Source organism: Volvox carteri (genome assembly GCF_000143455.1).
Source record: "Volvox carteri f. nagariensis unplaced genomic scaffold VOLCAscaffold_66, whole genome shotgun sequence".
In the NCBI taxonomy this organism is placed as follows: Eukaryota; Viridiplantae; Chlorophyta; class Chlorophyceae; order Chlamydomonadales; family Volvocaceae; genus Volvox; species Volvox carteri.
In genome coordinates, this window is record NW_003307609.1 from 329,960 (window position 1) to 355,643 (window position 25,684).

The 25,684-nt window shown below is 57.7% G+C and overlaps 4 protein-coding genes across 4 annotated transcripts in view; 2 read left to right on the forward strand and 2 right to left on the reverse strand.

Moving 5' to 3' along the window:
- Positions 1–974: 974 nt before the first annotated feature.
- VOLCADRAFT_121579 (uncharacterized protein) lies at positions 975–12,679 on the forward strand (the record flags this gene model as incomplete). The annotated part of the gene is made up of 13 exons (XM_002956841.1): positions 975–1,252; positions 1,854–1,980; positions 2,225–2,522; positions 2,770–2,912; positions 3,589–3,756; positions 4,408–5,787; positions 6,127–6,272; positions 6,697–6,777; positions 7,301–7,604; positions 9,546–9,638; positions 9,740–10,072; positions 11,053–11,238; positions 12,093–12,679. The coding sequence occupies 13 exons, from the start codon at positions 975–977 to the stop codon at positions 12,207–12,209; spliced, it is 3,654 nt and encodes a 1,217-aa protein (XP_002956887.1). The 3' UTR covers positions 12,210–12,679.
- A 1,221-nt stretch (positions 12,680–13,900) lies between these two features.
- On the forward strand, positions 13,901–15,401 carry psaH (photosystem I reaction center subunit VI, chloroplast precursor). The gene is made up of 4 exons (XM_002956842.1): positions 13,901–14,032; positions 14,130–14,184; positions 14,453–14,594; positions 15,034–15,401. The coding sequence occupies exons 1-4, from the start codon at positions 13,959–13,961 to the stop codon at positions 15,156–15,158; spliced, it is 396 nt and encodes a 131-aa protein (XP_002956888.1). The 5' UTR covers positions 13,901–13,958; the 3' UTR covers positions 15,159–15,401.
- Positions 15,402–16,657: 1,256 nt separating this feature from the next.
- VOLCADRAFT_107445 (uncharacterized protein) lies at positions 16,658–19,445 on the reverse strand. Its single transcript, XM_002956875.1, has 2 exons — positions 18,601–19,445; positions 16,658–18,532 (listed from the first exon to the last, which is right to left on the reverse strand). Exons 1-2 carry the CDS (start codon positions 18,823–18,825, stop codon positions 17,423–17,425), a joined length of 1,335 nt encoding a protein of 444 aa, XP_002956921.1. The 5' UTR covers positions 18,826–19,445; the 3' UTR covers positions 16,658–17,422.
- A 751-nt stretch (positions 19,446–20,196) lies between these two features.
- VOLCADRAFT_97946 (uncharacterized protein) overlaps positions 20,197–25,684 on the reverse strand; it is a gene marked incomplete at both ends in the record, with an annotated part of 18,036 nt that continues 12,548 nt past the window's right edge. The window contains 7 exons of the mRNA XM_002956876.1: positions 20,197–20,314; positions 21,282–21,652; positions 22,000–22,061; positions 22,316–22,332; positions 22,791–22,887; positions 23,797–24,092; positions 25,056–25,273. Of these exons, the coding sequence (XP_002956922.1) occupies positions 20,197–20,314; positions 21,282–21,652; positions 22,000–22,061; positions 22,316–22,332; positions 22,791–22,887; positions 23,797–24,092; positions 25,056–25,273 (1,179 nt within the window). The remainder of the gene's footprint in view (positions 20,315–21,281; positions 21,653–21,999; positions 22,062–22,315; positions 22,333–22,790; positions 22,888–23,796; positions 24,093–25,055; positions 25,274–25,684) is intronic.

Below are 25,684 nucleotides of genomic sequence, written 5' to 3' on the forward strand. Positions count from 1 at the left end.
CATATCTGGTGCAACGCACCAGCCGATCGCGCGATTCCTTGGCTGAATAACTTCAGCACTTTTAAACAGCGCGCTCCGGACACAACTAGTGCGGTTATTTTGGTGCCCAAGTGTGCCCACCTAGAAAAGGAATTTCAAACACGCGGTTGGACCTTACTCAAAGAGTTTACAAAAAACTCCAATATCTTCTCCGAACCTAAACCCGGAGGTGGTCGCACCAGGTCCCCAAACTGCAGCGGCGAGTTTCAAGCATGGCTCGACCCCTGCCAGGAAAAGTCCAAGTGTTCTGCACTAGAACCTCTGACTGAAAACACCGCGCCACTACTACCGTGCAACTTTACTAGCACAAAAGCTGTCGCCTTAGTCGACTCAGGTGCTTCGCACGTTTTCATATCCGCCACACTTGTGCAAAAACGGGGTTTACAGCCCCTCACTAGCCACGTAGCTACTTGCATGCTAGGAGACGGCGCAAATAGCGCCCGCCTCCAAGGTCAGGTGCATACGTCGCTCCGTATCCACGGATTCCGCTGCAAAATCGTAGCGCAAGTTATCCCCAATTATCCACCTCACTCAAGGCGCCCCGAGGACGGGTTCGCATTCAAGAGGGGGGGAATGTAACGCCGCTAAGGCGGCCCTTGGCTCACCGGGCCAACGGTATCGTACCAACGGTACATCCAAGAACTATTCATAATCTTCCAATACCAAACGGTATTTATCAATACCACCTTTTATCGTTGGATAATTTCCTTTTTCGCAACTGCTTGCCAACTGCAAGCTTTGTTACACCATAGCTAGATCATGCTAACCGTATAATTGATTGCACATCAAACTATACGATAAAATTTGACGCCTAAACGACCCTCAAGAGAACAGCTTGGCATTGCAATTGCAGCCCGCAACTGACCGCCTTAGCAGCTGAGCCCTTGCCGCGCTGCCAAGACTGCACAATATCCCAGCCTGGATATATCTGCAAAATGGCTCGAAAAAAATCCGCTCAGTCGCGCAAGAGCAAGAAAAAGAAATCTGTTGGCGCCGGAAGCAACAACGGACAAGCTAGCACGACTGGCGTGGCTATGCCGGCTCACGCGCCCAGCAAGGCCGGCGGCAGCGCCCCCGGCGCCACCTCCGGACCGATTCCCAACCTGTTCTGGGGCTACGTTTCCATGGACGACCTACGATCCTGTCCTCGCTTCGTTGACCTCCCAGAACGACCTCCTCCGGGTCAACCGTTGCCGTGCCTCGCAGCCTCTAGGTAAGCATCGCCGGGTCCCGGGACTCTATCGTTAAACACGTCACCGTAACCACCATAACCATCATAACCACCACAACCACTCATAACCATCATAACCATTATAACCACTTGTAAACACCGCAAACACCACAACCCCTGCTGCCGCAGTCATTCCGAAAATCCTCATCGCCACCATTGCGAAGGTTCCCCACGCCCCCCCTGCTAAAATGCCACACGCACACACAGAAGCTTCCACCAACCTCGCAACCTCACACACAACCCCCCAACTTCTTACAATTTCCTGAGAGTACCTGTTTATCTTTGGCACCAGCTTCACCTGCCTGTGGTTCGACTTAACCCCCGCCACCCCCACCCCCACCACCGCCACCCCCACCACCGCCAGGCACCTCTCTTCCGTTCCCTTCTCTTCACCTCCTTAAGTATTTGAGCACCTTTTGCGCCCCTTACAACCCCCGCTGCTTGGCCGTTTCTAATTAGTACAAATTTACTAATTTAAAAATTACGAAGTGAAATTTCACTAATTAAAAATTACCAGTTTAAACTAGTACATTCCCTGTACTTGCCCCTCCCCCCCATCATCCACTTCCGTCCTCGTGTCCAGATATTTGCGGCAGGACAGTCCCTGCTGGCGGCAGCTGCACACCGGCGTGCTGACCACCGGGATCCTCAAGGAGGCTCTGGGGCTGAGGGAGCCGCTGGCCGCCCGGGTGGTGGGGGGCCGCAATGAGGTGAGGGGGATTTTGAGGGGGGAGGGAAAGGGGGGAGGGGAAAGGCACTTCCGGAGGGGAAGGGATCGTATGATGCAAGGAGCAAAGGAAAGGGGGGAAAGTATTTTATAAGGGCTTGGAGGAGAGGGAATTGGTAACAATTAAGGAGGGAGGGGAGGTGGGTATTTATAGCTGTTCTATAAAAAAATGCCCTCTTCCCTCCCTCCCCCGCCACACACTCCGATTGTGACCCACGGGTCATCAGAGCAGCCATGCGCCTCTGCTGGCGGCCTTCCAGCACCTCCAGCAGCCTCATCAGCTGCCTCTTCCTGCAGAGCCTGAAGGCCAGAGGGGGCGGGAGGCGGTCTGGCGGCGGCAGGTGCTCGCGGAGATGCTAATGCTGCAGCGGCGGCGGCGGGAGGGTAAGGACCAGCAGCAGGACGGAGGAGAGGAGGGCGGAAGGAGGGAGGAGAGGAAGGCGGCGGCGGCGGCGGCGGAAGCGGAAGCGGGGGCGCAGCTGAGCGAGGCGGCGGCGGAGGCGCAGGGAGCTCCGGACCTCCAAGGTTGGTGATGTTCCGCCTTCGCTTCCCTGTGGTGTTGCTGGTGTTGCTGTGTGTGTTGATGCTTTCTCACCCGTGGACACACGCTCATACACACACGCACCCTCATACGCACCCTCCCCCCACTACACACTTCGAAACCGCCTACTGGTCAGTTCTGCTTCTTGTACACTCTTTCCTTGGCAGCGGTATCACTCGTTCGTGGTTCGTCTTCCCCCCCCCCCCGCCATACACACACCCGCACACGCAGAGCGCTACCGCCGCTGCTCGGCCGCGTTACGCGAGGGTGGGGGTGGGGGCCTGGGGGGTGTGCGGTGCGGCTGGGGCCGGGTTCAGGAGGCGGCGGCGCTGGCGCAGCTGCTGCACATCTTCCCGAACTCCAGCCTGCACGAGGTACGAACTGTACGGAGTATACGAGCGTACGGATGCTGTGCGTTTGGCGGTCTTTCAATGTATGGCCAAATAAGTGTGGGGGCCAGTGGGGTTGTATGTCCTTTTGGAGGTGGGGAAGGGCCCGTGGTCGGCTAGGACTCCTCCTCCTTCTCCTTCTTCTCTTTCCTCTTGTTCTCGCACCATCACATCGATCCTAATCTTCTCCCCCCACCCCATCCCCTGGCTTCATCGCTTAGAGGACGCACTAGTGTTTCGCATAGCGGACGCCTTACGGCAGTTCACTCCTTCTTGTTCCTTTTGCATATGATTCTCCAACCCACCCACACACCCACCCAAACCCCTCCCCCCCCCACACACACACACGCGGCAGCGTAGTAAGTAACTCATTTCGCAACCCAGATTTGGCCATGTCGCAGCCATGACCACGGCTCAAGTCGTTACTGGTCAGCAACTTCCTAATATTCCTGGTGCAGTACCTGTCTTCTCCGGAACTACTGATTATCCGTCCATCTCTGGTATCTGCTTCATTCGCCAGTGGTTCGTCTTACGCACACACACACACACACACCTTCCCTCCAAATGATTATCTCCGTCTTACCCCGTCTTACCCCCCCCCACCCTTCTCCCCCCCACCTCACACACACACACACACACGCCACCCCACCCCCCCGGGCAGGTTGGCCTCTGCTGCGCGCACCCCCTCCCAGCCCGCTGCAGCCCCCCCGGGGGCCCCCTCCTGCCCCCTGTGGCCGCCTCCCCAGACGCCCTCATAGCGCATCACCTGGTGCTTCAGCCCGAGGAGGCGCGGCTACTGCTGCAGGCGGCGGAGGAGCTGGAGGCGCAGGTGGATGTACGACAGAAGACCCCGGGAGAGTTGAACGGGTTTTGTTCCGGAGGACACCACCACCACCACCAACAACAACGACCTGTTGCTGCAACAGCAGTGGTGGGTGGGTGGGCTGGTGGTTTCGGAGTGGAAATGGAAGGGGGGGTAGCAGCAGCATTTGTAATGGCCGCGGGGCTGGGGGTGGGTGGGGGTGGCGGTGGGGCTGGGGGTGGGGTGGATGGAAGGGGGAGGGCTCTAGCGCAACACAGCTCGAGGGTTACCCCGCGCAGAGCTCCCCCGCGCTATCGCTACCGCAGCCGCTACCTGCCTGCTAACTGCCTGCTAACTGTCTGCTAACTGCCTGCTAACTGTCTGCTAACTGTCTGCTAACTGCCTGCTGCCTTTCTGCTAACTGCCTGCTAACTGTCGTATTCTGTCCTCCGTAAGCCCTTCTCGTTTTATTATATTCCAATCCTTAAACTCTTGTCCGTCTTGCTCTCCGTGGGCTCGCGTCCTTTTCCAATGCGTCCGTACCAACTAACAACCGTTGGATGTTGGGCAGTTGGTCTTTTTGTCCTTGCATCTTTTGCGCACATCCTGACCCGTACTACCCGCCGTACTTCTACGGGGTCCTGGTCCTTCTTCGCTAATGATAACGTCATGCAGCAGCGGCTCCGAGAGCTCCTGGACCGGATACCCGTGAGCCTGGGTGCCGGCGGCGGCGGCGGCGGCGGCGATGACGAGGGGGACAGCGGCGCCGACGGCAGCGTTGCAACCGCCAGCACTGACGGCGATGATGACGGTGACGGCGACGACGAGGAGGAAGAGGAGGAGGAGGAGGGAGAAGAAGAGGCCTTTGTTGGTGAAGGCGACGGCAGCGGATCGGACGAGGAAGCTTTGGGCGGTGGAGGCGGCTCCGCAGCCGCAGGCGATGACGGCAGAGGTGTTATTGACGGCGGCGCCGGGAACAACGACGAAAGGGAACGGGAAAGGTACGGCGGCGGCGGTGGAGGCGTTAGCGGCGGCGGCACCGGCAGCCGCCCCTGGGTTGAAAGCTGGTGCGCGCCTCAAGCCGTTAGCCCAGCAGCCGCCGTCGCCGACGCCGACGCCAGTGCCTCCGCATCCAAACGCGCCGCGGCGGCGGCCGCTGCCTCTGCCTCAACCGCTGCCGTCGCGGCCTCTTCATCTACCGGTATTTGTACGACACGGGCAGCCGCCACCTCTCCCGCCATCGCCGCTCCCGCCGCCACCGCCGCCGCTGCTTTAGCACTCCATGGCGACATCTTGGCGGCGGTGCTGGAGAGCAGATTGCCCGTTGTGCTGCTTTGCAGAGTCTGCGGCGGAGGCGGAGGCGGTGCTGGCGCCGTCGCTGGCGCCGTCGCTGGGGAAAAGCCGCCGTCAACGGCGGCGGCGGCAGAGGCGCTGCCGCTGCCCCTGCCGTCGTCATCACCATCATCATCACCACCATCCAGGGTTGCCTTGGATCTGCCTCTCAGCGGCCGCCAGGATGATCACGACGGCGACGATAAGCGAACCTGTGGCACTGGTGCTTGTGGTGCTTGTGGTGGAGGGGGCCTTCCTGATAGCCAAGGAGGGCAGCGTGCCGGGGCGGCGGTGGCGGCGGTGGCGGCAGCGGCGGTGGCGGCGGCAGTGGACGCGAGGGCAGGGGTGGCGGCAGCGGCGGTGACGGATCAGCATGGCGAGGTGGACGCTGACGTTGGCGGCAGTTGGAGTCCGGAGACACCTGGCGCGGTGTGGTGTGCATGCGGCGGCGCCGCCAAAAGGTACGGCAGGGCGACCGTTACGGCGGCGGCTTCAACAGGATGCGGCGCTAGCGGCGGCAATGTCGGTGGGGGCCGCGGCGGCGGCGGTGGTGGTGGTGGCGGTGATTCTACCGTCCTGCACGACGCGGGTGGCGAAGATGGCGCAGCCGGCGGTGGCGGCGGCGGCGGCAACAGCGAGGCGCCGGATGCGCATCATAATGCCGTACACGTCGTGTTGCGGGAAGTTGTGGAGGTTAAGAACACATGTCCGTTTGGAATACGGCAGGTACGGAGACATCGCAATATGCTGTTGTTTAGCTGTGTGTTTGGGATCGCGTGTGGGCCTGGGGCCAGTTGAGCCACGTACCCTCTCTTTCCCACTCCCACTCCCCCTCCCCTACCCACGTACACTTTTTCCTTGTCAGCAGCTTCACTCGTTCGTGGTTCGTCTTTCCCCCTCCCCCTCCCCGTCCCCCTCCCCCTCCCCCCCCTCTACCCCTCCCCTCCGCCTCCCCCTCCCCGTCCCCCTCCCCCTCCCCCCCCTCTACCCCTCCCCTCCGCCTCCCACTCCCCCTCCCCCTCCCCCCCTCCCCCCCTCCCTCCCTCCCCCTCCCCCACCGGACAGGTACGGCGCGGCGGCAAGGGGCGGCTCGCGAGAGAGTGGGTCCTCAGCGACCGCGGTCCTCGGGGTGCCGTACCTCCGCAATGGGTGCCCCAGCTGCAACTGCACATGCTGGCTACGGGGTGCCAGTCGGGGCTGCTGGTGTCAAGGTGTGTGTGTGCGTGTGTGCATCGGTGTGTGTGCCTGTCTGTCTGTCTGTCTGTCTGTGTGAAGGTTACAAGTATCTCACCGTCTGTGCGTGCCTGTGTCTGTCTGTTTGTTTGTCTGTCTGTTTGTCTGTCTTGGTATATAACTGTACAGGTGGTAGTGGTGATTGAAGGGTTGGAGGCGGGAGGGACAGGCCCTTAGGAGGTGGGTGAGGGTAAGGGGACGCCGGGCGGGGACAGTGGGGGGACCAGATGGAGACCGGGAAGCCGCATCGTGCAAAACCCGACCCAGCCGTCGTACGCTGTGGCAACCGCCAACTCACTCCGTCTTTCGCCCACCGTGATTATGATGCCTGGCTTGTTTTCCCAACCCACGTACGGCCAACCGTTCTTAACTGTCAGTGTAACCGACTGCCCCAACCGCCAGGTCAGCCACCAAGGGCACCACCGTGTTTCGGATGATGCGAGATGATGACTACTTGCATCGGATGCTGTGTATCCTGGAAAGGTACGACAACGTTTGTACGACAGTGTGTTTTGCCCTCGCGACGTTGGAACGCCGTACACTGGCGCCGCCACACTGGCCCCCTTACACTGCCTTACTCCACCATCTGTGTCCGGCCGGTGACACCCACGCGGCGGGGGCGGCGGCGGGGGCGGCGGGGGCGGGAAACTCCGTCTAACAATGTGGGACACACGCGGACAGGTGCCCTGGGACGAGCAATATTAGGGGGCTGTGGCTCCCCGCTGACGCCCCTCTCCTCCCGCCGCTAAGGGGAGAGTGCTTCGGCGGTCGCTCATTCCCGTTGGGGTTTTTACTGTTAGGTGCCCCTGGCCAGCGTCAGGCCCGGTTCGATATGTAACAGATACAGATACACACACGCGCGCACACACACACACGCACGAAGCCTGCCTCTCTCTTTGCTGCTCGCCACGTACTGGTCGACTGGCGGAGGTCGATATTACTCGGTTACTGTCCGGGTCCGACGCGAGACGCGAACTCTCACAGACAAGTCGGGGACGTCCTGCAGGTTCATGTCCGAGTATGTACGGCGGGGTGTGGCCCCGCCACGTGACATGTTCGCTCGACAGCCCGACTACGCCCGCTTTCTGTCAGCAACCGCGCGTCTGGCCCGTACTGCCGTACATCTGACGGCGGGTGGGCCCTGGCGGCCGCCGCCGGTGGAGGCGCCTCCGCCGGCGCAGCCCAGTGGAGCTGATGGCGCAGGTCTGGCGTGGCGATGGCAGTACGTCACCAGCAGCGGCGGCGGCAACGACCTGGGAGCCCTCCGCCGCCTCCGTACAGGGCCGTTGGATCGTGACGAGGCCTTTCTGGTAATTAAAGGTTAAGAGCCGTAGCCATAGTTAGGGAGGGAAGGCGTGGGGCGGACCCGAAGATGGATGGCCGTACAGCCGTACGACACCCAAGATTGACGCGTTTATGAATAGCCCAAAGCGCGCCGACTGACCCAACGACAGTCCAAGATATATGTGTGTGTATGATAGTGATTCTGGAGCCATTCTTGCCATCTCCTCCCGCTAAATGATGACGACTGCGACGACGACGGAGGGGTTGGAGGGGCGTGCGGGCAGGGGAGGTGTCCCTCCATGGAGCCGGGGGTGGAGGACCTGGTTCGCGGTACCGGGCGCGGTCGGATCGACACACGGCCCTGCCTGCCTACCTGTGTGTGTGTGCGTGTGCGTGTGTGTGCGTGATGTGTGGTTGTTTTATGCACATGTGAAGGTGTCATGCCTTAGGAGGGGACATGGGTTCTGCAGTGAGTGTCGGCGGCCGCTAGGAGGGGCATGGCGAGGGGCATGGCGAGGGGCATGGCGACGACCTAGTGCACTGCTCTGTCCTTTTCGAAACTTGACATTTGGCGGGTGGGAGGGAGGGAGGGAGGGAGGGAGGGTGGCTGCGGTTTGGCATGGGAAGGGGAGGCAGCGGAGGGGGGCTCGGAATGGGCGGGTGGGCTTCTTTGCCGAATTTCCCCTTAGCCTCCCTCTTCCCTCTCCTGCCGGCGAAGCGGATGCGGAACACCCCCGCCCCCGTGAGCGGCAGCTCATCCACGCCAGGACTTGGACTGGCAGACCTACTCCTAGTCCAGCCAGATGCTCGTGTAGGGTCGCTTCTGCGTCCGGTCCCTCGCACCAGCTGGCCTCGACTTCGTCCCGAGTGATGAGCTGTCGTTCTGCATCTCCTCCTTCGTCCCTCAGTCCGTCCTAGTGAGCCTTGTTTGTGTTGGTTCTCTTGCTTGCACGGATACGTTAGCTTTCTCATGGGGTTTGGGGAGCAGCAGAGAGCGGCTGTTGCTGAAGCGTAATCAATAATGAAGGCCGTGTATGGTAGAAGCAAATTTGAGCAAAGCAAGGACTAGGGAGTGTGTATGTATATATGTGTGTGCATGTTACACATCGATCCGGACCTGACGCTGGCCAGGGGCACCTAACCGTAAAAAACCCAACGGTAACGGTTACCGTCGAAGCACTCTCCCCCTAGCGGTAGGGAAGGGGTGTGAGGGGCCATAGCCCCTCCTGCTCGACCGAGGGCGTGCGACCCTGGGGGACAGGGGGAACCGTTAAGGCGTGTCGCTACTACATGGGGTTGGGGGACACATGGGGTGGAGGGTGGAGGGCAAGCGGCGTCAGGGCAAGCAATTTGTGACATAGTAGATTGGCTGGGGTTGACGGGGAACGGGGCTGCTCGGGGACGCGGTGGGGTGCCGTAGGGGGTTCCGGAAGGTTATGATGGCCGAAGCAGCTTGTGAAGCAAGGTATAGTTCAATTATAACCCTTTGCTTCCCATATACTACAGCAAAAAAGATTAGTACACCAGCGCGCAAGATGGGAGGACTTGACTTCAAAAGTTGGAAACGTTGCCAGATTGAACATGTAGAAGATGTGTAAAAAAAGTACAATTCGTTATCTTGGCTGAGTATTCTTCGGGTCTGCTGCCAACCAACAGCTCCGGAGCAGCCGTACGGTCCACGGTTCTAAGCGAGGACTTGGCACATTTGCACCTAGTTTGCGCTTTAAAGCAGATTTAGAAGGTGCACCATATTAATCGGCTAAAGGCTGTTTATATAACATCGCGTTAGCAATACTTTCTAGAGGGCGCCATGGTGCAATTGGAGCCCAACTTCACCCTGGTGCTTAAGCACCTAGCAAGCTCAGGAGCTGTGATTCCTGCGGAACAGCAGGTTGGCGTGCATTTGGCACAAGTCGTGCAAGGGCCGCGCATCGAAATAGTGTTTAACTCAGTATTGCCTACCGCAGGCAGCTCTTGACCATTCAATACCGATTAAGCGCATCGAAGCTGGCCTAAAAAGTCTCGTACTGTGGGGGAGGATAACCACTCTGAACGGCAAGGTGCGTCACCAGCATCTGAACTTGAGAAACAAGTTGCCATCCCAAAACTTGGCAGCAACTTGGCAGCTGACGGCTTAATATCCCTCTACTGGACGCTGTAGGACTATCTTGTCGCGGAGGGCTTCAACATCGCGACCTGCAAGGACGGCGTCGTCAACTACGAAACCAAGTACTTTTACAGCCAAGATGGCGCACGCTGGAGCGACTTGCAGCCCATCGACGTGGAGACAGCAACACGGTGCGCCAGGATTAAGGGGCAACTGAGCGGTGATGCTGCAAAGAACTATGAGCTTGAGGAGAAGGACCCCAACGCGCCCGAGGAGCCCCCGGAGGGCGAGGAGGCAGCCAAGCCGCTCACCTTTCAAATTCCAGAGCTATCGGTGCTGCGCTACAGAGTGGATTCAATCACAGCTGCCACGTCGGTCATGCCAACGGTAAGGCGATGGCCGGGTGGGAGTAAGAAGGCGGGGTTTGGGGACTCGGCTTTTCCGGGAGGGGAAAAAAAGGGAGGTCCCTGCTGGGGGAGCAGGAAAGCCTCTTCAGGACAAAGAGTAGCTAGCTTTTCTTCGGTCTTCCGGTTCTTTTTCATCTGCCAGCAGCAGCAATAGCTGCCGCGACACCAGCACTCCGAATGTGGCGTCCTGATAAATCCGGGACCGTAAGGGAGTGGGCAGAGAGCCGAGGAGATGTATGATTGAGCATTGTATGATTGGTCATCGGTGACCACCGACTAGTGAACTAGGCGAAGACCGATGAGATTTCAGGATTCTGATCTGGGTTGGAGTGAGAACTGGAATGGCGCAAATTTGGGTTTTGGAGGAGTGGGGCGTGTCGTGGTGGTGCCGTTGGGCGGCCAGGGAGGGCTCCGCTTCGCTGCTTGGCTGCTGGCCGAGAGCTGCAGCAGCACCAGGAGCTGGGCTGGTCGGGGTCGGAGAAGGGACATTTGTACAGGCCATACGTGTGAGGGAGTTGAGGAATAATGGGTTAGGCTCGTGTCGGTGGGAAGGCAGGATTTGTGGAGGAGGAAGGGGTGACCGACAGGAGGGGGCAGGGTGCGGAGACGGGGCGCCGCTTCAAAGTGGGGAACCGACGGGCGGGGTGTGCGAGGCGAGGCGAGGCGGGCGAGGGCAGGGCAGGCCCATTGAGCCTCGAACATGGGCGCGCCAAGGCACCACCTTAACCATCTCTGTCTGACACGCGCGATGCGCATGCATGCAACCTGAACCTGCTCCTTAAAAACGTGTTTGCCCAACTGAGAACGGAGTTGGAAACACAGGTTGGTGGAACAGGCAAGATAGCGGGCAAGGTCCTGGGGGCCCTGGTGTGCGGTTCATTGCTAATTGCACGTTGGAAGTTGGGGTGCATCGGCTGGTGGACAGATTCCTCCCTTCTTCCTCCTCTCTTCTTCTTCCAGGACTCCACCATCGTCAACGCGGCCAGCCAAGTGGTCCCGAACCGCCTCTTCGCGGGCTGTGCCTACCCCGAGAAGCTGGAGGCCTATCAGCACCGCACAGCAGCACCTGGTTCCGGAGCCACGCTGGCTCAGGACCTGCGCGGGACCTGGTGTGTCCACTACGACTCGTTCAAGGGGGTGGCGCAGGTGAGGGGGAGAGGTCGAAAGGGGGCTCCATTGGGAGGTGGGGAATGGAATGGGAGCGAGGGATGGATGGATGGCTTGGATTGCCCCATAGTTTTTTTCCCGTTTGGATAGGGTTAGGATTACACCTTCGGAGGGTAACGCAACTCAAGGTGAAACACACACACACACCTGGTCAGACCCCCGACATTGTTCGGGAGGTCTAGGTTTACTAACGCTGCTGAGGTGTGGAGATGAGGTCTAGTTGATGGACTAAGTTTCGCATGCTGAGATGGTGGTGGTGGCTGATCTGTCTCTACGGATGTTGGGTGACTGGATGAGGAGGGGTCTGGTTGGCAGGACCCAAACCGCCGTCGGTCGTACGGTGTAATCAACTTTCAATATATATAGTCCATGGCCTCCCGGCTTTGACGGACCTCCCCGCACTCGTGCGGCACTTGTAACTTGTAACACACACACACACACACACACACGATGTTGAATAGGTGAATGCGGACGGAAGGATTGAACATTTGGGCAATCCATGAGGGTGAGGGAAGGTAGAAGTTTCCGAGAAGGGAGATGTGGTACTCCTTTGGGAGGCATCGCCAGGGTTGATCAGGTCAGGACAGCCTTGTGCAGCCTCTTCCCTGTGTGGGGCGGTGGCTGGGTGTGTGTCGGGTAGGGGAGGGACGTGCTGCCTGGGAGGGGCCATATTGACGACGTGTGGTCTTTAATTGACACAAGAAGTACTAGGGATGAGGTCTTCTTGGGGGTTTTCACTTTCCTCGTCCCGCTCACTCCTCCCTTCCTCACCCCTCCTTTCTCCTCAACCCTCTCCCGTCCCTCGTTTTGCCTCATCATCATTTCTAACGCAGGTGCGGTCGCTGCTGTGGCCGGGGTACTTCTTCTACTACGCAGCCAATGAGCTGACCTGGGGGGCCTTATACGTGGGCGACGGCAACCGCAACAACGACCTCATCTTCATGTTGTAACGTATTACTAGCGGCCGGGGGGGAACTTTGCCAGGAGGACCTGCCGGGACGCGGAAGCACGCGGCGTGTGCGTGTATGTCTGGTGTTTTGGGGGTCGTGGCATTGAATGCCGCGACGTGTGACGCGGCCGGTTGTTGCTTTTCTGGTATTGGGAGCCAGGGTGCCAGTGGCGGTGCTCTAGGAGGAGGGAAGAGGAAATTGGGAGGTCTCTAGGGAATGTTTGGGGGGGTAGGGACGCTTACAGCGTTGTGGCGGTTGACGTGGTCATACTATGATGGTGATGGTGGCAGTGGCTTAGGGAAAAGGGTTCTGGTCCACAGTGGTGGTGGTGAAAGTGTAATGGGGGAGGAGTTGATGAAGTGACGGTGAGAGGAAGCGTAAAAAGGACCACGTAAAGACAGGCAAACAGACGGCAGAACAGACGTGAAGAGAGTGGAGCAACGCTGATTTCTGTAACAGAGAAACTGCAGAGTGGAATAGCTTTCACATCATTTATGGCTGTGCTTATCAGGTACAATCATGTACGGCGATACATTGTGGCATATGAACGTGAAGGACACGTACTTGGGAATTTTCCAATCAGGTGGTGCTGGCGAGGTTGGCTGATCTGTGCGTGCAGTGTATATCTATGGAACTCTATGGAACGCTGCTCACGAAACCCTCTGGCGGAAACCGACAAAAGCCTGTGTGTAGTTCTCATTGGGATTCCATGCGGCATGTTGGTCACTTTGCTTCAGCTTTCCGCCCCTGTCTTCCACCTCCAATCGCACTTATCATAGGAATGGAAAGGCCGTGGCGGGCTAAGTCTAGGCCGAAATGAAGTGTTATCCATGTGCATGTGCTACCGCCAGGCAGCGGAGGGTCATCAAGGGCCGCGACAACCCCCTCACTCGGTTTGCGGCCCACTTGGGTGTCTCCTTCTCCAGGCTTTCCACCTGGCTGCCTCATTCTGCTGCTCAGAGAGGTCCATAGAAACATTTGACAGCGTATAGCAGAAGACAGTTTGAGGTTAGAGTGCCGACCGGCTCGTAAATCAGGCCGCGACCCGAGAGTTGCAGTTGGACCCTCCGTTCCTCCCGGGTTACGCAGCCGGGGAATATGCTACCTGCGGAACCGGATGGAGGCATATGGCAAGACTTTTCCTCTCTGCATGCATCGGGTGCTTGTGCGCGGCGTGGATTTCCTTGTGTTGTGTGTAGGGGCGCCAGCGCCGCACACAGACACTTGGGGTAATCGGTGTAGGGTAGCCGCCTGCCTGAACTCCACGCCGTCAGGTTAATAGGCATCCATAGATGCAGCTCTAGTAACTTCCATGGAGTTCTCCCTTGGAGTAGGTGGACGCAGGCATACAGAGCCGAAGCACAACGTGACGATGGAGTACTTGAGATCCAGAAGGTAATGATCACAACATTCTCGTTGAAGTCATTAGTCAGCTGAAAAATCCATAACTATGATTGCAACAAGGACAGCGTGCAGCGAAATTGCCGCGCAGCATCATGTGACGATACTGTATCTTCTTGCACTACTACTTACACAATTTCATTCCACAGAAATAAGTCTTATGACTTCATAAACACTGCTCCCGTAGGCGTGTTCCCTTGTTAGGGGCCTTGTTGGGCCTTGCTTCATCTCGTCGTACGATCGCGTCCGCTGTTAGTGCACTGCTGGCGCAGTGAGGAAATTGTTGTGCGTCTTCTGATCTCTCACTAGACGTCCTTTCGGCCACAACCCCTCGTCTGCTCGTTCAAAATGGCCTCCCTCGTGCAGCGCCCTGTCCTCGGCGCCCGCGTGGCTGCCCAGCGCCCTCGCGTTGCTGCTCGCAAGTACGTAATAGACACACGTCTTATACTCGCGTTGAGGTGATAGAGCTTTGCGCAATGTTGGCATCAACTCCCTGCTTGGGACGGATTACTCGCGCAGGGCGGTGACCGTGCGCGCAAAGTATGGCGAGCAGTCGCGGTACTTCGACCTGCAGGCAAGTGCAACAGCTGTTCTGCCATGGGCAAGTGTATTGTCTTGAAGGCTCCTGGGACAATTGGAATCCAAGTTATGTTTTGCAACTGAGCTGAAAAGACCTTTCCAGATAAATGTGCATGACAGATGTGCCGCTTGTAATATAATTTGGTAGAAAGAATGTTCAGATGCGTGCTCAATCGTAGGCCATCGCTCGCTCAGCTCATATGGCAGGGTTACGGTACAATTTTCATTGATGCACCCAACATCTATGTTTTCCACGCGCATAGGACCTGGAGAACACCACCGGCTCGTGGGACCTGTACGGTGTTGATGACAAGAAGCGTTACCCGGAGAACCAGAGCAAGTTCTTCACCCAGGCTGCAGATATCCTCTCCCGCCGTGAGGCGCTGCGCGCCTTTGTTGCCCTGTGTAAGTAACGATGCTGTTGGGGGAAACAGGAGAGGATGGCTGAGGGAAATGTTTTGTCTTCGCCTAAGTCATTGCAAACTGGCTGTCCCTTTGCATTATGGTGGTTGAATGCATGTGAGCACCAATAGGCACCCCCCCAGTTGTTATGGTCGTGGCATGTGGCCCAATAATATATGACTGCTCTAAGACTGCAGTCCGATTGCACGAGAATGCTAGATGACCGTGTCCTCGGAACATACAATAGCATTGCGGAGCATTGTGCATCAGACGATGCTGGGCAGGGGTGGGTTCAGCAGTTTTCTGCAGTTCCCAGGAAATTGGTCTCCTTTTTAACCCATGCGCGACAAAAGCGGGCTGAAGTACGGCATGTCACGCCTGGTGCCCCATGTCACATGTATGCCCCCCCCCTTGTTTCATGAATTCGCATGCCTCAATGCAGCCGGCGTTGCTGCTATCGCCACCTTTGGCCTGAAGGGCGCGAAGGATGCTTCTCTGCCCATTACTAAGGGACCCCAGACCAGCGGCGAGAACGGCAAGGGCGGTGCTATCCGCAGCCGGCTGTAAACGCAGCAGCTGTAAGCCTGAAAATTTTGCTTGCTGCTTGACGTGACAGGTGTCCAGCGTGGGTGCTTTTTACCTTTTATTGAGCAGTATGAGAATATGTGAAGACCTTTTAGGCCAAAGGTCGATGTATGGCTTGTGCCGCCTCAGACCAATCGTTTCAACTGCGGATGCGGGCGGCGCCGTTTTTTGGGTGTCGAACGGTGGGCAGTCATTCGACCTGTAACCGTTTTTGGAATTGAAAGTATTTCTTGTCTGGTGTCAATCCTTCGACTTCGTCTCATACGACTAGTTCTCAGTCAGCGCGCATGCAGCGAACAGTCGCTAGACTTACAATTCATGCATGATGGGTAACAAACATAAACTTCAGCAATCCTGCCATGCAAACATAAAGCCTTGCATTTACAAGTAGAAAGCACCCAAGAGATAGACAGTCGACTGGAAGGTAGGAAGCAAACAATTTTCATCGCTCACATGCGCCGTTTTCCAGCAGTCTATTTTCCGCGCATTTACATGACTCTAAGCCGAGTGGTAATGCTGAACGAGTGTGCAACATAAACAGCATCGAAATAGATTATTGGTTCGAAAGTTGGCATGTAGCTGCATGCTATTTTGTCGTCCATTTTTCTGTACATCACCATGTATTAAGGTCCATGTTTCTTGGAAAAAGTTGTGTACGGCATTTTGGAGGACGCATGATTTAACACCTAAAATAGCATTTCGTTGCGTTTTTATGAACTATTTGGTGCTTGAGCACATGATTGTTTTCATCTTGAAAGGGCTGTTGTTCTCTGCGCTGCCACGAAGGTGTACGCCGGGCGAGCGCGTATTTCAGTGCATTCATAATGCCCGCAGGAATGTCTTCGGCGACCCAATGCATGGTTTTCCATGATGTCTCCATGACACTTCTATTGCTCGTTCTCATTCTTCGGACGCGGAACACCAGCATTGGAGCTCCCCCTAAAAATAGAACTGTACACATCAGAGAAAACCATGCATTGGGTTGACGAGGACATTCTTGCGGGCATTATGAATACATTAAAATACGCGACGCCTGTGCCGGCAGTATTTGCGAGCGCACTTGCCAGCCGCATCTGTTGTGTTATCCAGACGCCAGGACGTTCACATCGGTGGATGTGAAAGACTAACATGGCGAAGAGGGTGCCGGTAGGCGAGTACAGCGCAATCCCTGTGCCGGCAGTATTCGTCAAGCGGCACTTCCTGGCTGAGTCCTGGTAAGTTTTCGGGTGCTCTTGACCACATGTCAGGATGTATGGACTTGGTTGGTGCAGTTTCTTTAGCGTTGCGTGGTTACTACTCGTGCCGCTTCGGGGATCTCCTACCTGCGGACGCTCGCCGAGTCAGTTGTGACGTTTTGCTTTGGGATCTCATTCTGTTAGTTCTGCACGAATGAGATCCCGCATTCTGTTAGTTCTGAAGAGTGCATGTCTTTCCGCAGTGGGAATGCGGGTGAGTGAGACATGGCAGGGTGGCAGCGGGAGCGGACAGGCAACACTTTAAACCTTGCACATACTTCGCATTGGACAATTGCACAAGCTGGTGCACTCCGCTGCACCCGGCTAGATACACGTCGGCGTCCATATACGTCAAGTTAATATGGCACTTTATACGATCCATACGCCAACCACACACACCTAGTATCTCATGCGATGTATAAGTGCGTCTGGTCTGTCTGGCGTCTGGCCTGCCAACTTCGCCAACAAATTGTATACGTCTGGCTCTAGCTCCCTATTCTGAAATTCAATACACCTGATTGCAAGACGTTGCAAACTGTGCTTTGCACCCCACACTTCCTCCAACACAGCTGCTATCCCCCCCGCCTACACACTGGCGGCGCTACCCTCTGCCTATCTGAGCTATCTTATTTGCCCTATTGGCAATCAACGCATCGGCATGACCCACAATATGCTCTTCTCCACTCGAAACCCTCTGCATCTTTCTGGTTCAACCACAGTAACACGTCAAACGCGGTCGGAGTTAGGTGACGTCAATTGACCAACGAAGAAGTTCGTTGGATGCGAGTACCAACACGTCAAGGCCCGCCATGCCGTCGTCAAGGTATGATACACTTCAACTGGCCTTGTCACATCGCCATGCGTAGTCGTAATGTTGAACTTAGTCTGGTCCAAGTAGACGGTCATGATGTGACCTAGGCTACTGGTCAATGGTCAAAAGTCCTGTGGCACGGCACGCAGTTATCGGAGTATGATGGATTCGGCCCTGCAACCCTCGCAGGGCTGCATCTGTTAACTGGACCAGCCCGGCGCCGGCGCTGTTGTGAAGCCGGCGTCATGCAACGGGTTTAAGTCAGGGTTGACTGCGAGGCTGTTCAGACCAGCCTGCATAGCTTCGGCGGCAGCAGACGCGGCGAAGTCCTCGGGGTTGGCTGCCGCATATGCTGCGGCTGCAGCGTCATCTTGATAGCTCGCATCCGGAGCGCTACCAAAATTGGCGAAGCCTGCTGCCAGGTTGAGCGCCTTGAGCTGGTTGTTCAAGGAGCTAAGCTGCTTTGGGTTGACTGCCGCTGCTGCCGCTGCTGTCGGCAATCCGTTTGGCATGAAGAGATTGTTATACAGCGAGGACAGCATCGCGTTGTTGACGCCATTAAGCTGCCCGCTATAGACGTCGTAAGCGTTTGGCATGGGCGGCACTTTTGCTGATGATGCGGTCGCGCTACCGGGAGTACCGGACTGCGTGCCCGGGCCTTGTGCAGATTGTGGAAATCGCTGCTGGTTATAGCCGCCGTATGGTCCTGCGCCTAACGACCCTGCGGGCATAGGCGGTTGGCGAGGACCTGGCCCGGGTCCGGGACTGCGAGGTCCGTATCCACCGAAGCTGTTCGGCGCACGTCCGCTAAAAGGTCGCCCATAATTGTTGTAAGGAGGTGGATAGTTGGGACCAGGCGGACCGTATGCGGGTGGACCTGCAAAACTGTTGTTCCGATGCGGGCCTGCACCGTAGCCCGGCCCAGGTCCGCCGCGATGATGCGGCGGCTGGCCGTAGTAGCTTCCATGCATACGCAGCGTAGGAGGCATTTGGTCGCGGGGAACCGCGGCCTTCACCTCTATGGGCTTGTCGGCAATTGTCTGGACTGCGCCATGGCTGAAGACGCGGTCGACTGCGTCCTCCTCGGCAAAAGTAACGAAGCCGAACCCACGTGGCCGCTTGTTCTCGTGGTCATACATGACCACTGCATCCTCTACGGTACCAAATTGGCTGAAGTGCTGCCGCAACTGCGCCTCGTCCACGCTGGGCGCAAGGCCGCCCACGAAAATCTTCTTGGTGCGCTGCGGCGCCGAGCCTTGCTGCTTCTCCTCGGGCGTCTCCTCCTTGGGCACGGCTTTTTTGGCCTCGACCTACAAGGTCAACGATTGGTCAAGCGGCGGGCTTGGGGGTTGCTTTGCTGGCTTGTAACTGCCCGCACCTCTCTTCGGTCAATCGTGTGCTTGGTAGCGACCACCTTGTCCGCAACCTCTGGGCTCTCGAAGACAACAAAGCCGAAGCCACGTGGACGACCATTGTTGCGGTTGTAAGAAACAAAGGCCTCGCGCACTGACCCAAAGTTCTCAAAGTAGGCCCTAAGCTTTTCGCCGGTCGTCTCCCAGCTCAGCCCTCCTATAAAGACCTTTGCGCTCTGTTTGTCCGTCATTTTGCTGCATATTATCAGAGCGAGTTGCGCGCAACGTTTCCCTTGGACGCGACAACATGGGCATAGCGCGACCTCCTGCACCTCCTGGAGCCATGAGCTCGGGTCATCCAATCTCCGACTAAGCGGCTCGTTCCCTAGCCCGTTACAATCTTCTTCTCGACCGTTACTTACCTGTCCAAATTTCAGCGGGCTGCGAGACCTGGGAAACGAAACGCCAAAGGGACATTTCCCCGTCGCCTCGCGAAGCCCAGAACTCAGGCGACCAATACGTCACCCTGCTAATGCGTTTCAACTTTCGTCACCATGTCACGGAAGATGTTTTTGCGCCGGTAGGCAAGCGGGTGATAGGTGTCGACATCTGGATTGTGGGGAGCGCCTGCTCCAGCCCACAAAACCCCGCATATTAGATGCTTTGAATTTAGTCCGAATATAAACTTTAAGGTAGCGAAGGTCCAGATGTGGCATCGGGTTAAGCAGTCTCATGCGTTTCGGCTTCCGCTCTGCAGAGAAACAACGTCTCAGGCAAGGGCAGTTAAGCGAGTGACCGTACCGTCGTTCGGTCGCTATCGATCGATCGCTAGTACACCTAAGGCGTACTATGGAATGTCAATAACCTCTTGTTCTTATGGCAGAATGGCGTTGGCCTCGCGTCGCCCTTGTTCAAATTTGTTCAAATGCCCCGCTTCACTCTTTTCCGTTCGGAACCCCAAACCCCTTGATGCATTGAACCTGAGATCACTGTCGCTAATGCAAGAAGTATTTGTGGCCTTCATATTCTTCTTCAGATGGCGCGACGGCGCGTAGTGTTTGTCCTGCGCCGTCCTCTTTCGCTACTCGCCCGTTCTATCCTCGCAGCCGCCAGCCATGTTCGCGTGGGGACCGCTGCTGCACGTACGAGGGCTAGCAAAGCGCGTCTTACCTCCAACTTTCTCAGCCTTATCCCTCCCCCGCAACGGCTGAGCGATTCCCCGAAAGTATAACTGTACGCGGATGGCGGGCCGTATCGGTTCCGACGCTCTGAAACTGAACGGGTCTGTGACCAACTCCCGTTCCCAGCCCAACATTACATGTGGTACAAAAGATATCTGCCGTGCCAGGCAAATCGCTTTCCAAAGCCATTTCATATATACAGGTCTTTTACACACCCAGCAGCGCGTTCAGGCAACCTGCGGCGAGTTCCCCACTGCGCCTTGCTCTCCCCCATGCTCTACAACACGACACGAAACCCGCGCCCGCCTTCCAAGCTTGTTTCTTCTCCCGTTGCCAGCCCAGCCAAATACTGCCTCCACGCTCTCCCATTTGATCAGCCCAGGGGGCTCTGCAATGTGTTGCGGGATGTGGACCTGGCCGCAGAATTTTCGGTGTTTAGCTTCATGGGACAGCAGCGTATAGGGCGCCGCGGCGGTGCTCCCGCAGCTCCCCCGGGCCTTGAAGGGGGTCGGAGGGCTCCCCGCTGGCGCCACCCTGATTCCTAGACCCGCCACGGCTCCTCCGACAGGGTCGGGACGATAAGTGTGTGTCCGCAACAGGACGACGACGATGACAATGCCCCTTGTGGTTGTCACGACGGCATACATGTTGCAGCAGGCCTCGCACTACTGGAGCTCTCGACACGTCGCGGGGTCGGGGCAGGCAGCATCGGATCCTTGCCTCGCACTGCTCCGGTGCGCGATATATTATTACACCTCGCAATGCGGGCGGCCGAGGTGCACGCACAACATCTGTTCCTCCCCCTTTTGCTCGGGGCTATTATTCCATTCCATTTTGTTACTGCCAGCTCCCTCCCCTTCCATCCTCCCGCACCTCCCTCACCTGGCATATCGTTGTTCTAACCTAACGGGTGTATTGACCATGACAATCTGTTGAAACATATCTCGTCACGTTGCATTCCAGGGCACGATAAGGTCGCTAGTGTTGCTTCGTAATCACAAAAGGGATGTTGTTGTAGACGTTTACGGCGTCGGCTGGCACCACCGCCTCTTTCCCTCTTTCTTCACTGCAGCAATCTCCCCAGTTGCGTCCTGCCTAATATGACTTCCCCCCTCTCCCCTTTTCTTTTTACCCTTTTCATGTGCTCTGAAATGCACTTGCTAGTGATCTCGCTCCGCAGCGCGAGTTCACGATTAAGGACTCCCGCTAAAGCTATTACCACCATCGCTTATGCAGCTACCGCTACTGGTGCAGTCTTTGTTGCTGCTATTGCTATTACGATGGACTAAAGGTCTTCTCGCTACGGTGACGCTGACGGTGACGGTGACGGTGATGGTGCCAGCGGCCACCGACGCAACCTCAGTCGGGGCATCCTTTCACTGTGCGAAGTCAGCAGCACAAGATGCGCCCTCGCGGCCGCTGAATTACTCGTGGCGGTGGTGCCGCCGCCGCCGTTGTCAGCGCCATCACTGCCGCCACCGTCGTCGCCATCGACGCCACTCTGGCACTTGACTGCCAAGCCCGACCTCGCCAGCCAAGCCCGCATTGAGAGCCACGTAGAGTCCTTCGTCCTTCCTCTTCCCGGAGGTTGAGGTCGCGGATTGTCCTGAAGCTGCGCAAAGGCCGAACGCAGAAAGCCCGCCCAGACCTCCTGTGGGACGTCCTCCACATCCCCCCCTGCTGCCGCCGCCGCCGCCGCCACGACTGGGCCCCGCCGCTCCGGACGTTGTGCGCCGCCGTCCCCCCCGCTAGCGGCGCCGGCACGCACACCGGCGATTCTGCCGCCAGCAGCGGCAGTACGGCTATAGCTGCTATCGCCACCACCGCTGCTGCCTTCCCCTCCGTCGGGTCCCGTACGGCTGCGGGCCCTGCCGCGAAGTAGGTGAGGAACCGCCGCCTGCGAGGGCGTTTGATATTTTGGCGACGGAAGATGCCACCCGTCATCGTGTGTATGTATGTATGCATGCATGCATGCGTGAGAAAGAGAGAGAGAGCTCTCTGAGGGGGCCAAAGGTGGGTTTATGATAAATCGCCAAGGCAGTTTTTGCAGTGTGGGTGAGTGGGTTTCAGAAGGTCGATTACCGTGCCGCTTTCTACCATCGTCACCACGCTTGCCATAAACTATTACCCCTTTGCCGCCTTTTTCCTGCACAATACAACCTCGCCCCCCTCCCCTCCTCCTGCCCCCTTTCCCCCCTCCCGCAACCCCAGACAACTATCATTCAAATCAAATCAACGTCGCACCTGGAACGCCGCCACGACGCTCCGAGGCACCCGACCTGGGGCTAGACGGGCCAGACCTGCCGCTGCGTGGGCGGCATCCAACCCGCTAGCGTACGGCAGCTGTACGGACATGCACCGCGCGGCTCTGCGGAGTTGACCGTATATACATTTAGGGATTGTTTGTGAGATATACAGCGGGATGGGACCCCCCTCTTTGGGGCCACACGGGGGCCTTACTTCCTGGCATTCAGCACGTGTAAGGGCGGGCAAAGTGTGATGGCGGAGGGAAGGTGGTGAACAGCGAGTGTGTGTGTGTGTCTATATGGGCTCAGCGTACCCAAGAACTTCCACACCCTAGGTCGGTAAGAGGCGTGAGGGGGCGGGCGGAGGGGATACACCCCCCAGGCGTAGAGGTCAACCTCTCCCGGCGGCGGACTTCTCCCCTGACGGAATCACTGGCGGAGACCCACTAGGTCATTTTGATGGTGGTGGTGAGGGGGGGGAGTTGGAGGTGAGAGTGGGGTTGTCAGGCCAGGCTGTTCCGATTTGCGGAGATACGCGTGTTGTTGCCCGGCGGCGGGCGGTAGCAGCAGCAGGGGGGGGAAGGATCAAAGGTAAAGGACCCGCACACGTCGCCGCCGCCATCTCCCACCCTTTTTCGCAACTCCACCGCCCCTGATCCCTTCTCCCTTCTACCCTTCACTCCATTTAGCCCTCTCTACCGCCGCCCCCCCCTTGCAGCCATATACCCACACCGGGCACCGCACATTCGTCTTACACACATACATACATACACATACACACGCACACACCTGCAAACCCACAGGCGAGGTGGCTGCACACCCAGTCTCGCCATGCCGTACAACAGCAACCCTAGATCCCGCGGGCTGAAGGAAGCCAGCCGGGGACCTGCGGGAGAGCAAAAGGGGCCACAGGGGAAAGGGTGAGTCATGCCGGGGGGGCCCCAATCATACAGCGTCCAGTACGGCAACCGCGTGTTTAATACTCAAAACCAACATCCATACGTCGGGAAGTACGGTCGTAGTCTCCACTACAGGCCATCCGACCCATATGGGTCACAGGTAATACCTAATTAGAGCCCCAACAATCAACAGCCCGCTACAGGTCTCCACGCAGGGCCATGCGATGTAGTGTTAGTGCTCAAGTCACTCGTAGTGCACTGAGTCGACACAACAATGCCTAGCCCGGTGACACCACAGTGCCTTCCGAACACCACCGCTGAAGGTGTTGTCTTCTTCTTGCAGCAGCAGTTGCAGCAGTGGCTGACTGGTTGGTGCCGCGGTTGGTTCTCATGACATCGACATGGACCACCATCCAGCTGGGTCAGCCACGGCGGGACCACGAGGTGAACCATATGTGTGCGCGATATATCTTATAATATATGAAAGATATGGAAAAGATATTGCAGATAAGTGGAGGAAAATTTCAACTCGACTGGAATCGAGAAAATAACTATGTTTGACGATTTGCCGTATTTGGATCTCGAGCGTATTTCAATACGTTGGCCGCCGTATTCGTATAATTCGCCGTATTTCATCAAAATTCTAGGATGTAAGTACTGCTGGACGACTATGGGCTGTATCCGGAGTTGGTGGCGGCATGGAAACGCGCACGCACGAAAGAAAAAAAGCCTGGTGAGCTGTGAGCCAACGACAAATCTACACCAACACACCGACTCCTTCCCTCCCCCCTTTTCGATTCCTTCTCCCCGCTCTCCCCCTCCCCCCACCTTTTTCTTTCTCTCCCCTCCCTCCCGTCGTTCTTCTTTCCCTCTCTCTCAGTCACCCACCCACCCACCCGACCAGGCGTACAACCGCCGCAGCCAGTCCCCCCCCGGTCGCGACTCCAAGCCCGCCAGCCCGGACAGCGCCAGAGCCACCTCCTCGGGACGCAGCCGGCTGTAGTGGTGCCGTACACCCTGACAGCCTGCCGCCGCCGGCCCCGCTGATGGCGCCGCTGCCGGTAGCCCTTTCACCGCCGCCGCCGCGGCCGCACCTGCTCCGGCAGTAGCTGGTTGCCTAGCTGCCTGTAGCTTTACCGCTGGCGCTGCTGGTGCTGCTGTGTTAGTCGCCCGCATGGCGTGCAGCGTGCGCCTGGTACCCGGAGCCGCGGGAGAAGGGGGGAGAGGGTGGGGTGGGGTGGGGGGAAAGGGGGGTTTAGGGTTACGTTGGGACATAGGTGGGGATTGGTGTGTGGGGGCGAAGGGAGAATTACATGCAACGAAACCTAGGACGGACTGCCCGCATCCAAAGTCCTGGAGGACAAGACAGGGGTGGTGGGCCGCATGCAAGGAACGCAAGGAATGGGGGGTGGGGTGGGGGGAAAAAGGGGTAAGACGGAACCACTGGCGAATGAAGGGGGGATGGCGGGGTAAATGGTTGGGAAGGGAAGGGAGGGGAAGGGAAGGGAGGGGAAGGGAAGGGAGGGGAAGAGGAGGGTGGGTGTACGGGACGTGACACTTCAGATGGTTACGGGGGGTGTCCTCATCATCTGGAAGACTGAGAGGTGTTGGGTAACACGCAAAAGGCATGACAGCTCCGAGTTTGTGAATTCGGCGGGATGCTGACTCAGGGGAGAGAAGCAACATGAGGCTGTGGTGGTGGTGGTGATACCTGAAGTACGACGGGGTTGAGTTGGGCTTATTAAAGAGATCGGGGTGGGGTGGGGTGGGGTGGGGTGGGGTGGGGTGGGGGGAAATGTGGGTTTTGGGTCAGCATGGGTTTTCCTGGAGTGAGTGAAGATACACACACACGTGCGCGCGCGTGTGTGTGTGGTGGGGGGGGCTGTTGGGAGGGGAGGGGAAAGGCGGGAAAGAGGGGGAGCTTCCCGCCATCCTGACAGTATTTTATAACCCCCCGTTGTAAGCTTCTTTACCACCACCACCACCACCACCACAAGACAAAGCACGTCGGAAGTCTACAGAAGCAAGAAATAGATACTCGGCTGGTAAAGCGCGGATTTTTTATTCCTCCGAAAAATCGTTAAAAAAGCATAACGCATGGAGATAAAAGTCCCATTCCCACCCCCACCATCGCAAAACCATATCACAGCCTCACCGCAGCAAGTAGCGCACGAGGGCCCGCGGAGGACGATGGTACAGCTTGGAGTACGGCGCCGCTGGCGTTAACTGGCCGTACGCCCACAGCAGCTGCGCGATCTGACGCATATCGTACTGCCGTACATGCGCCCGTATAATCCCGGTATACGACACCATAAACATCAACGCCGGCCGTAGGCGGATGCGTGCGAGGCTCCAAAGCAGCAGCGGCAGGTGCTGTCATGGGGGTCCGCAGTGTGGGCGTGTGTGTGTGTGTGTATTTGGGGCGGAGGGGCACGGAAAAGGGGGAAAAGGCGGGGTACGTTTAACCCAAGAACGATTGGCGAAAAGAAAACACGACACACGACCTGGGGGCCCTAGGGGGAGGAGGGTGGGAAACGGCGCGCACACCGCCACACGCGCACACCCCCACACCCGCACACCGCCACACGCGCACACCGCCACACGCGCACACCCCCACACCCGCACACCGCCACACGCGCACACCGCCACACGCGCACACCGCCACACGCGCACACCGCCACACCCGCACACCGCCACACGCGCACACCGCCACACACGCACACCGCCACACGCGCACACCGCCACACGCGCACACCCCCACACCCGCACACCGACACACCCGCA

Coding starts and splice junctions, on each gene's coding strand:
- psaH (XM_002956842.1), top strand. CDS start 13,959: ATGGCCTCCCTCGTGCAGCGCCCTGTCCTCGGCGCCCGCGTGGCTGCC. Junction 14,185..14,452: donor CGCGGTACTTCGACCTGCAG/GCAAGTGCAACA, acceptor CCACGCGCATAG/GACCTGGAGAACACCACCGG. Junction 14,595..15,033: donor GCGCGCCTTTGTTGCCCTGT/GTAAGTAACGAT, acceptor GCCTCAATGCAG/CCGGCGTTGCTGCTATCGCC.
- VOLCADRAFT_107445 (XM_002956875.1), bottom strand. CDS start 18,825: ATGACGGACAAACAGAGCGCAAAGGTCTTTATAGGAGGGCTGAGCTGG. Junction 18,533..18,600: donor ACACGATTGACCGAAGAGAG/GTGCGGGCAGTT, acceptor TTGACCTTGTAG/GTCGAGGCCAAAAAAGCCGT.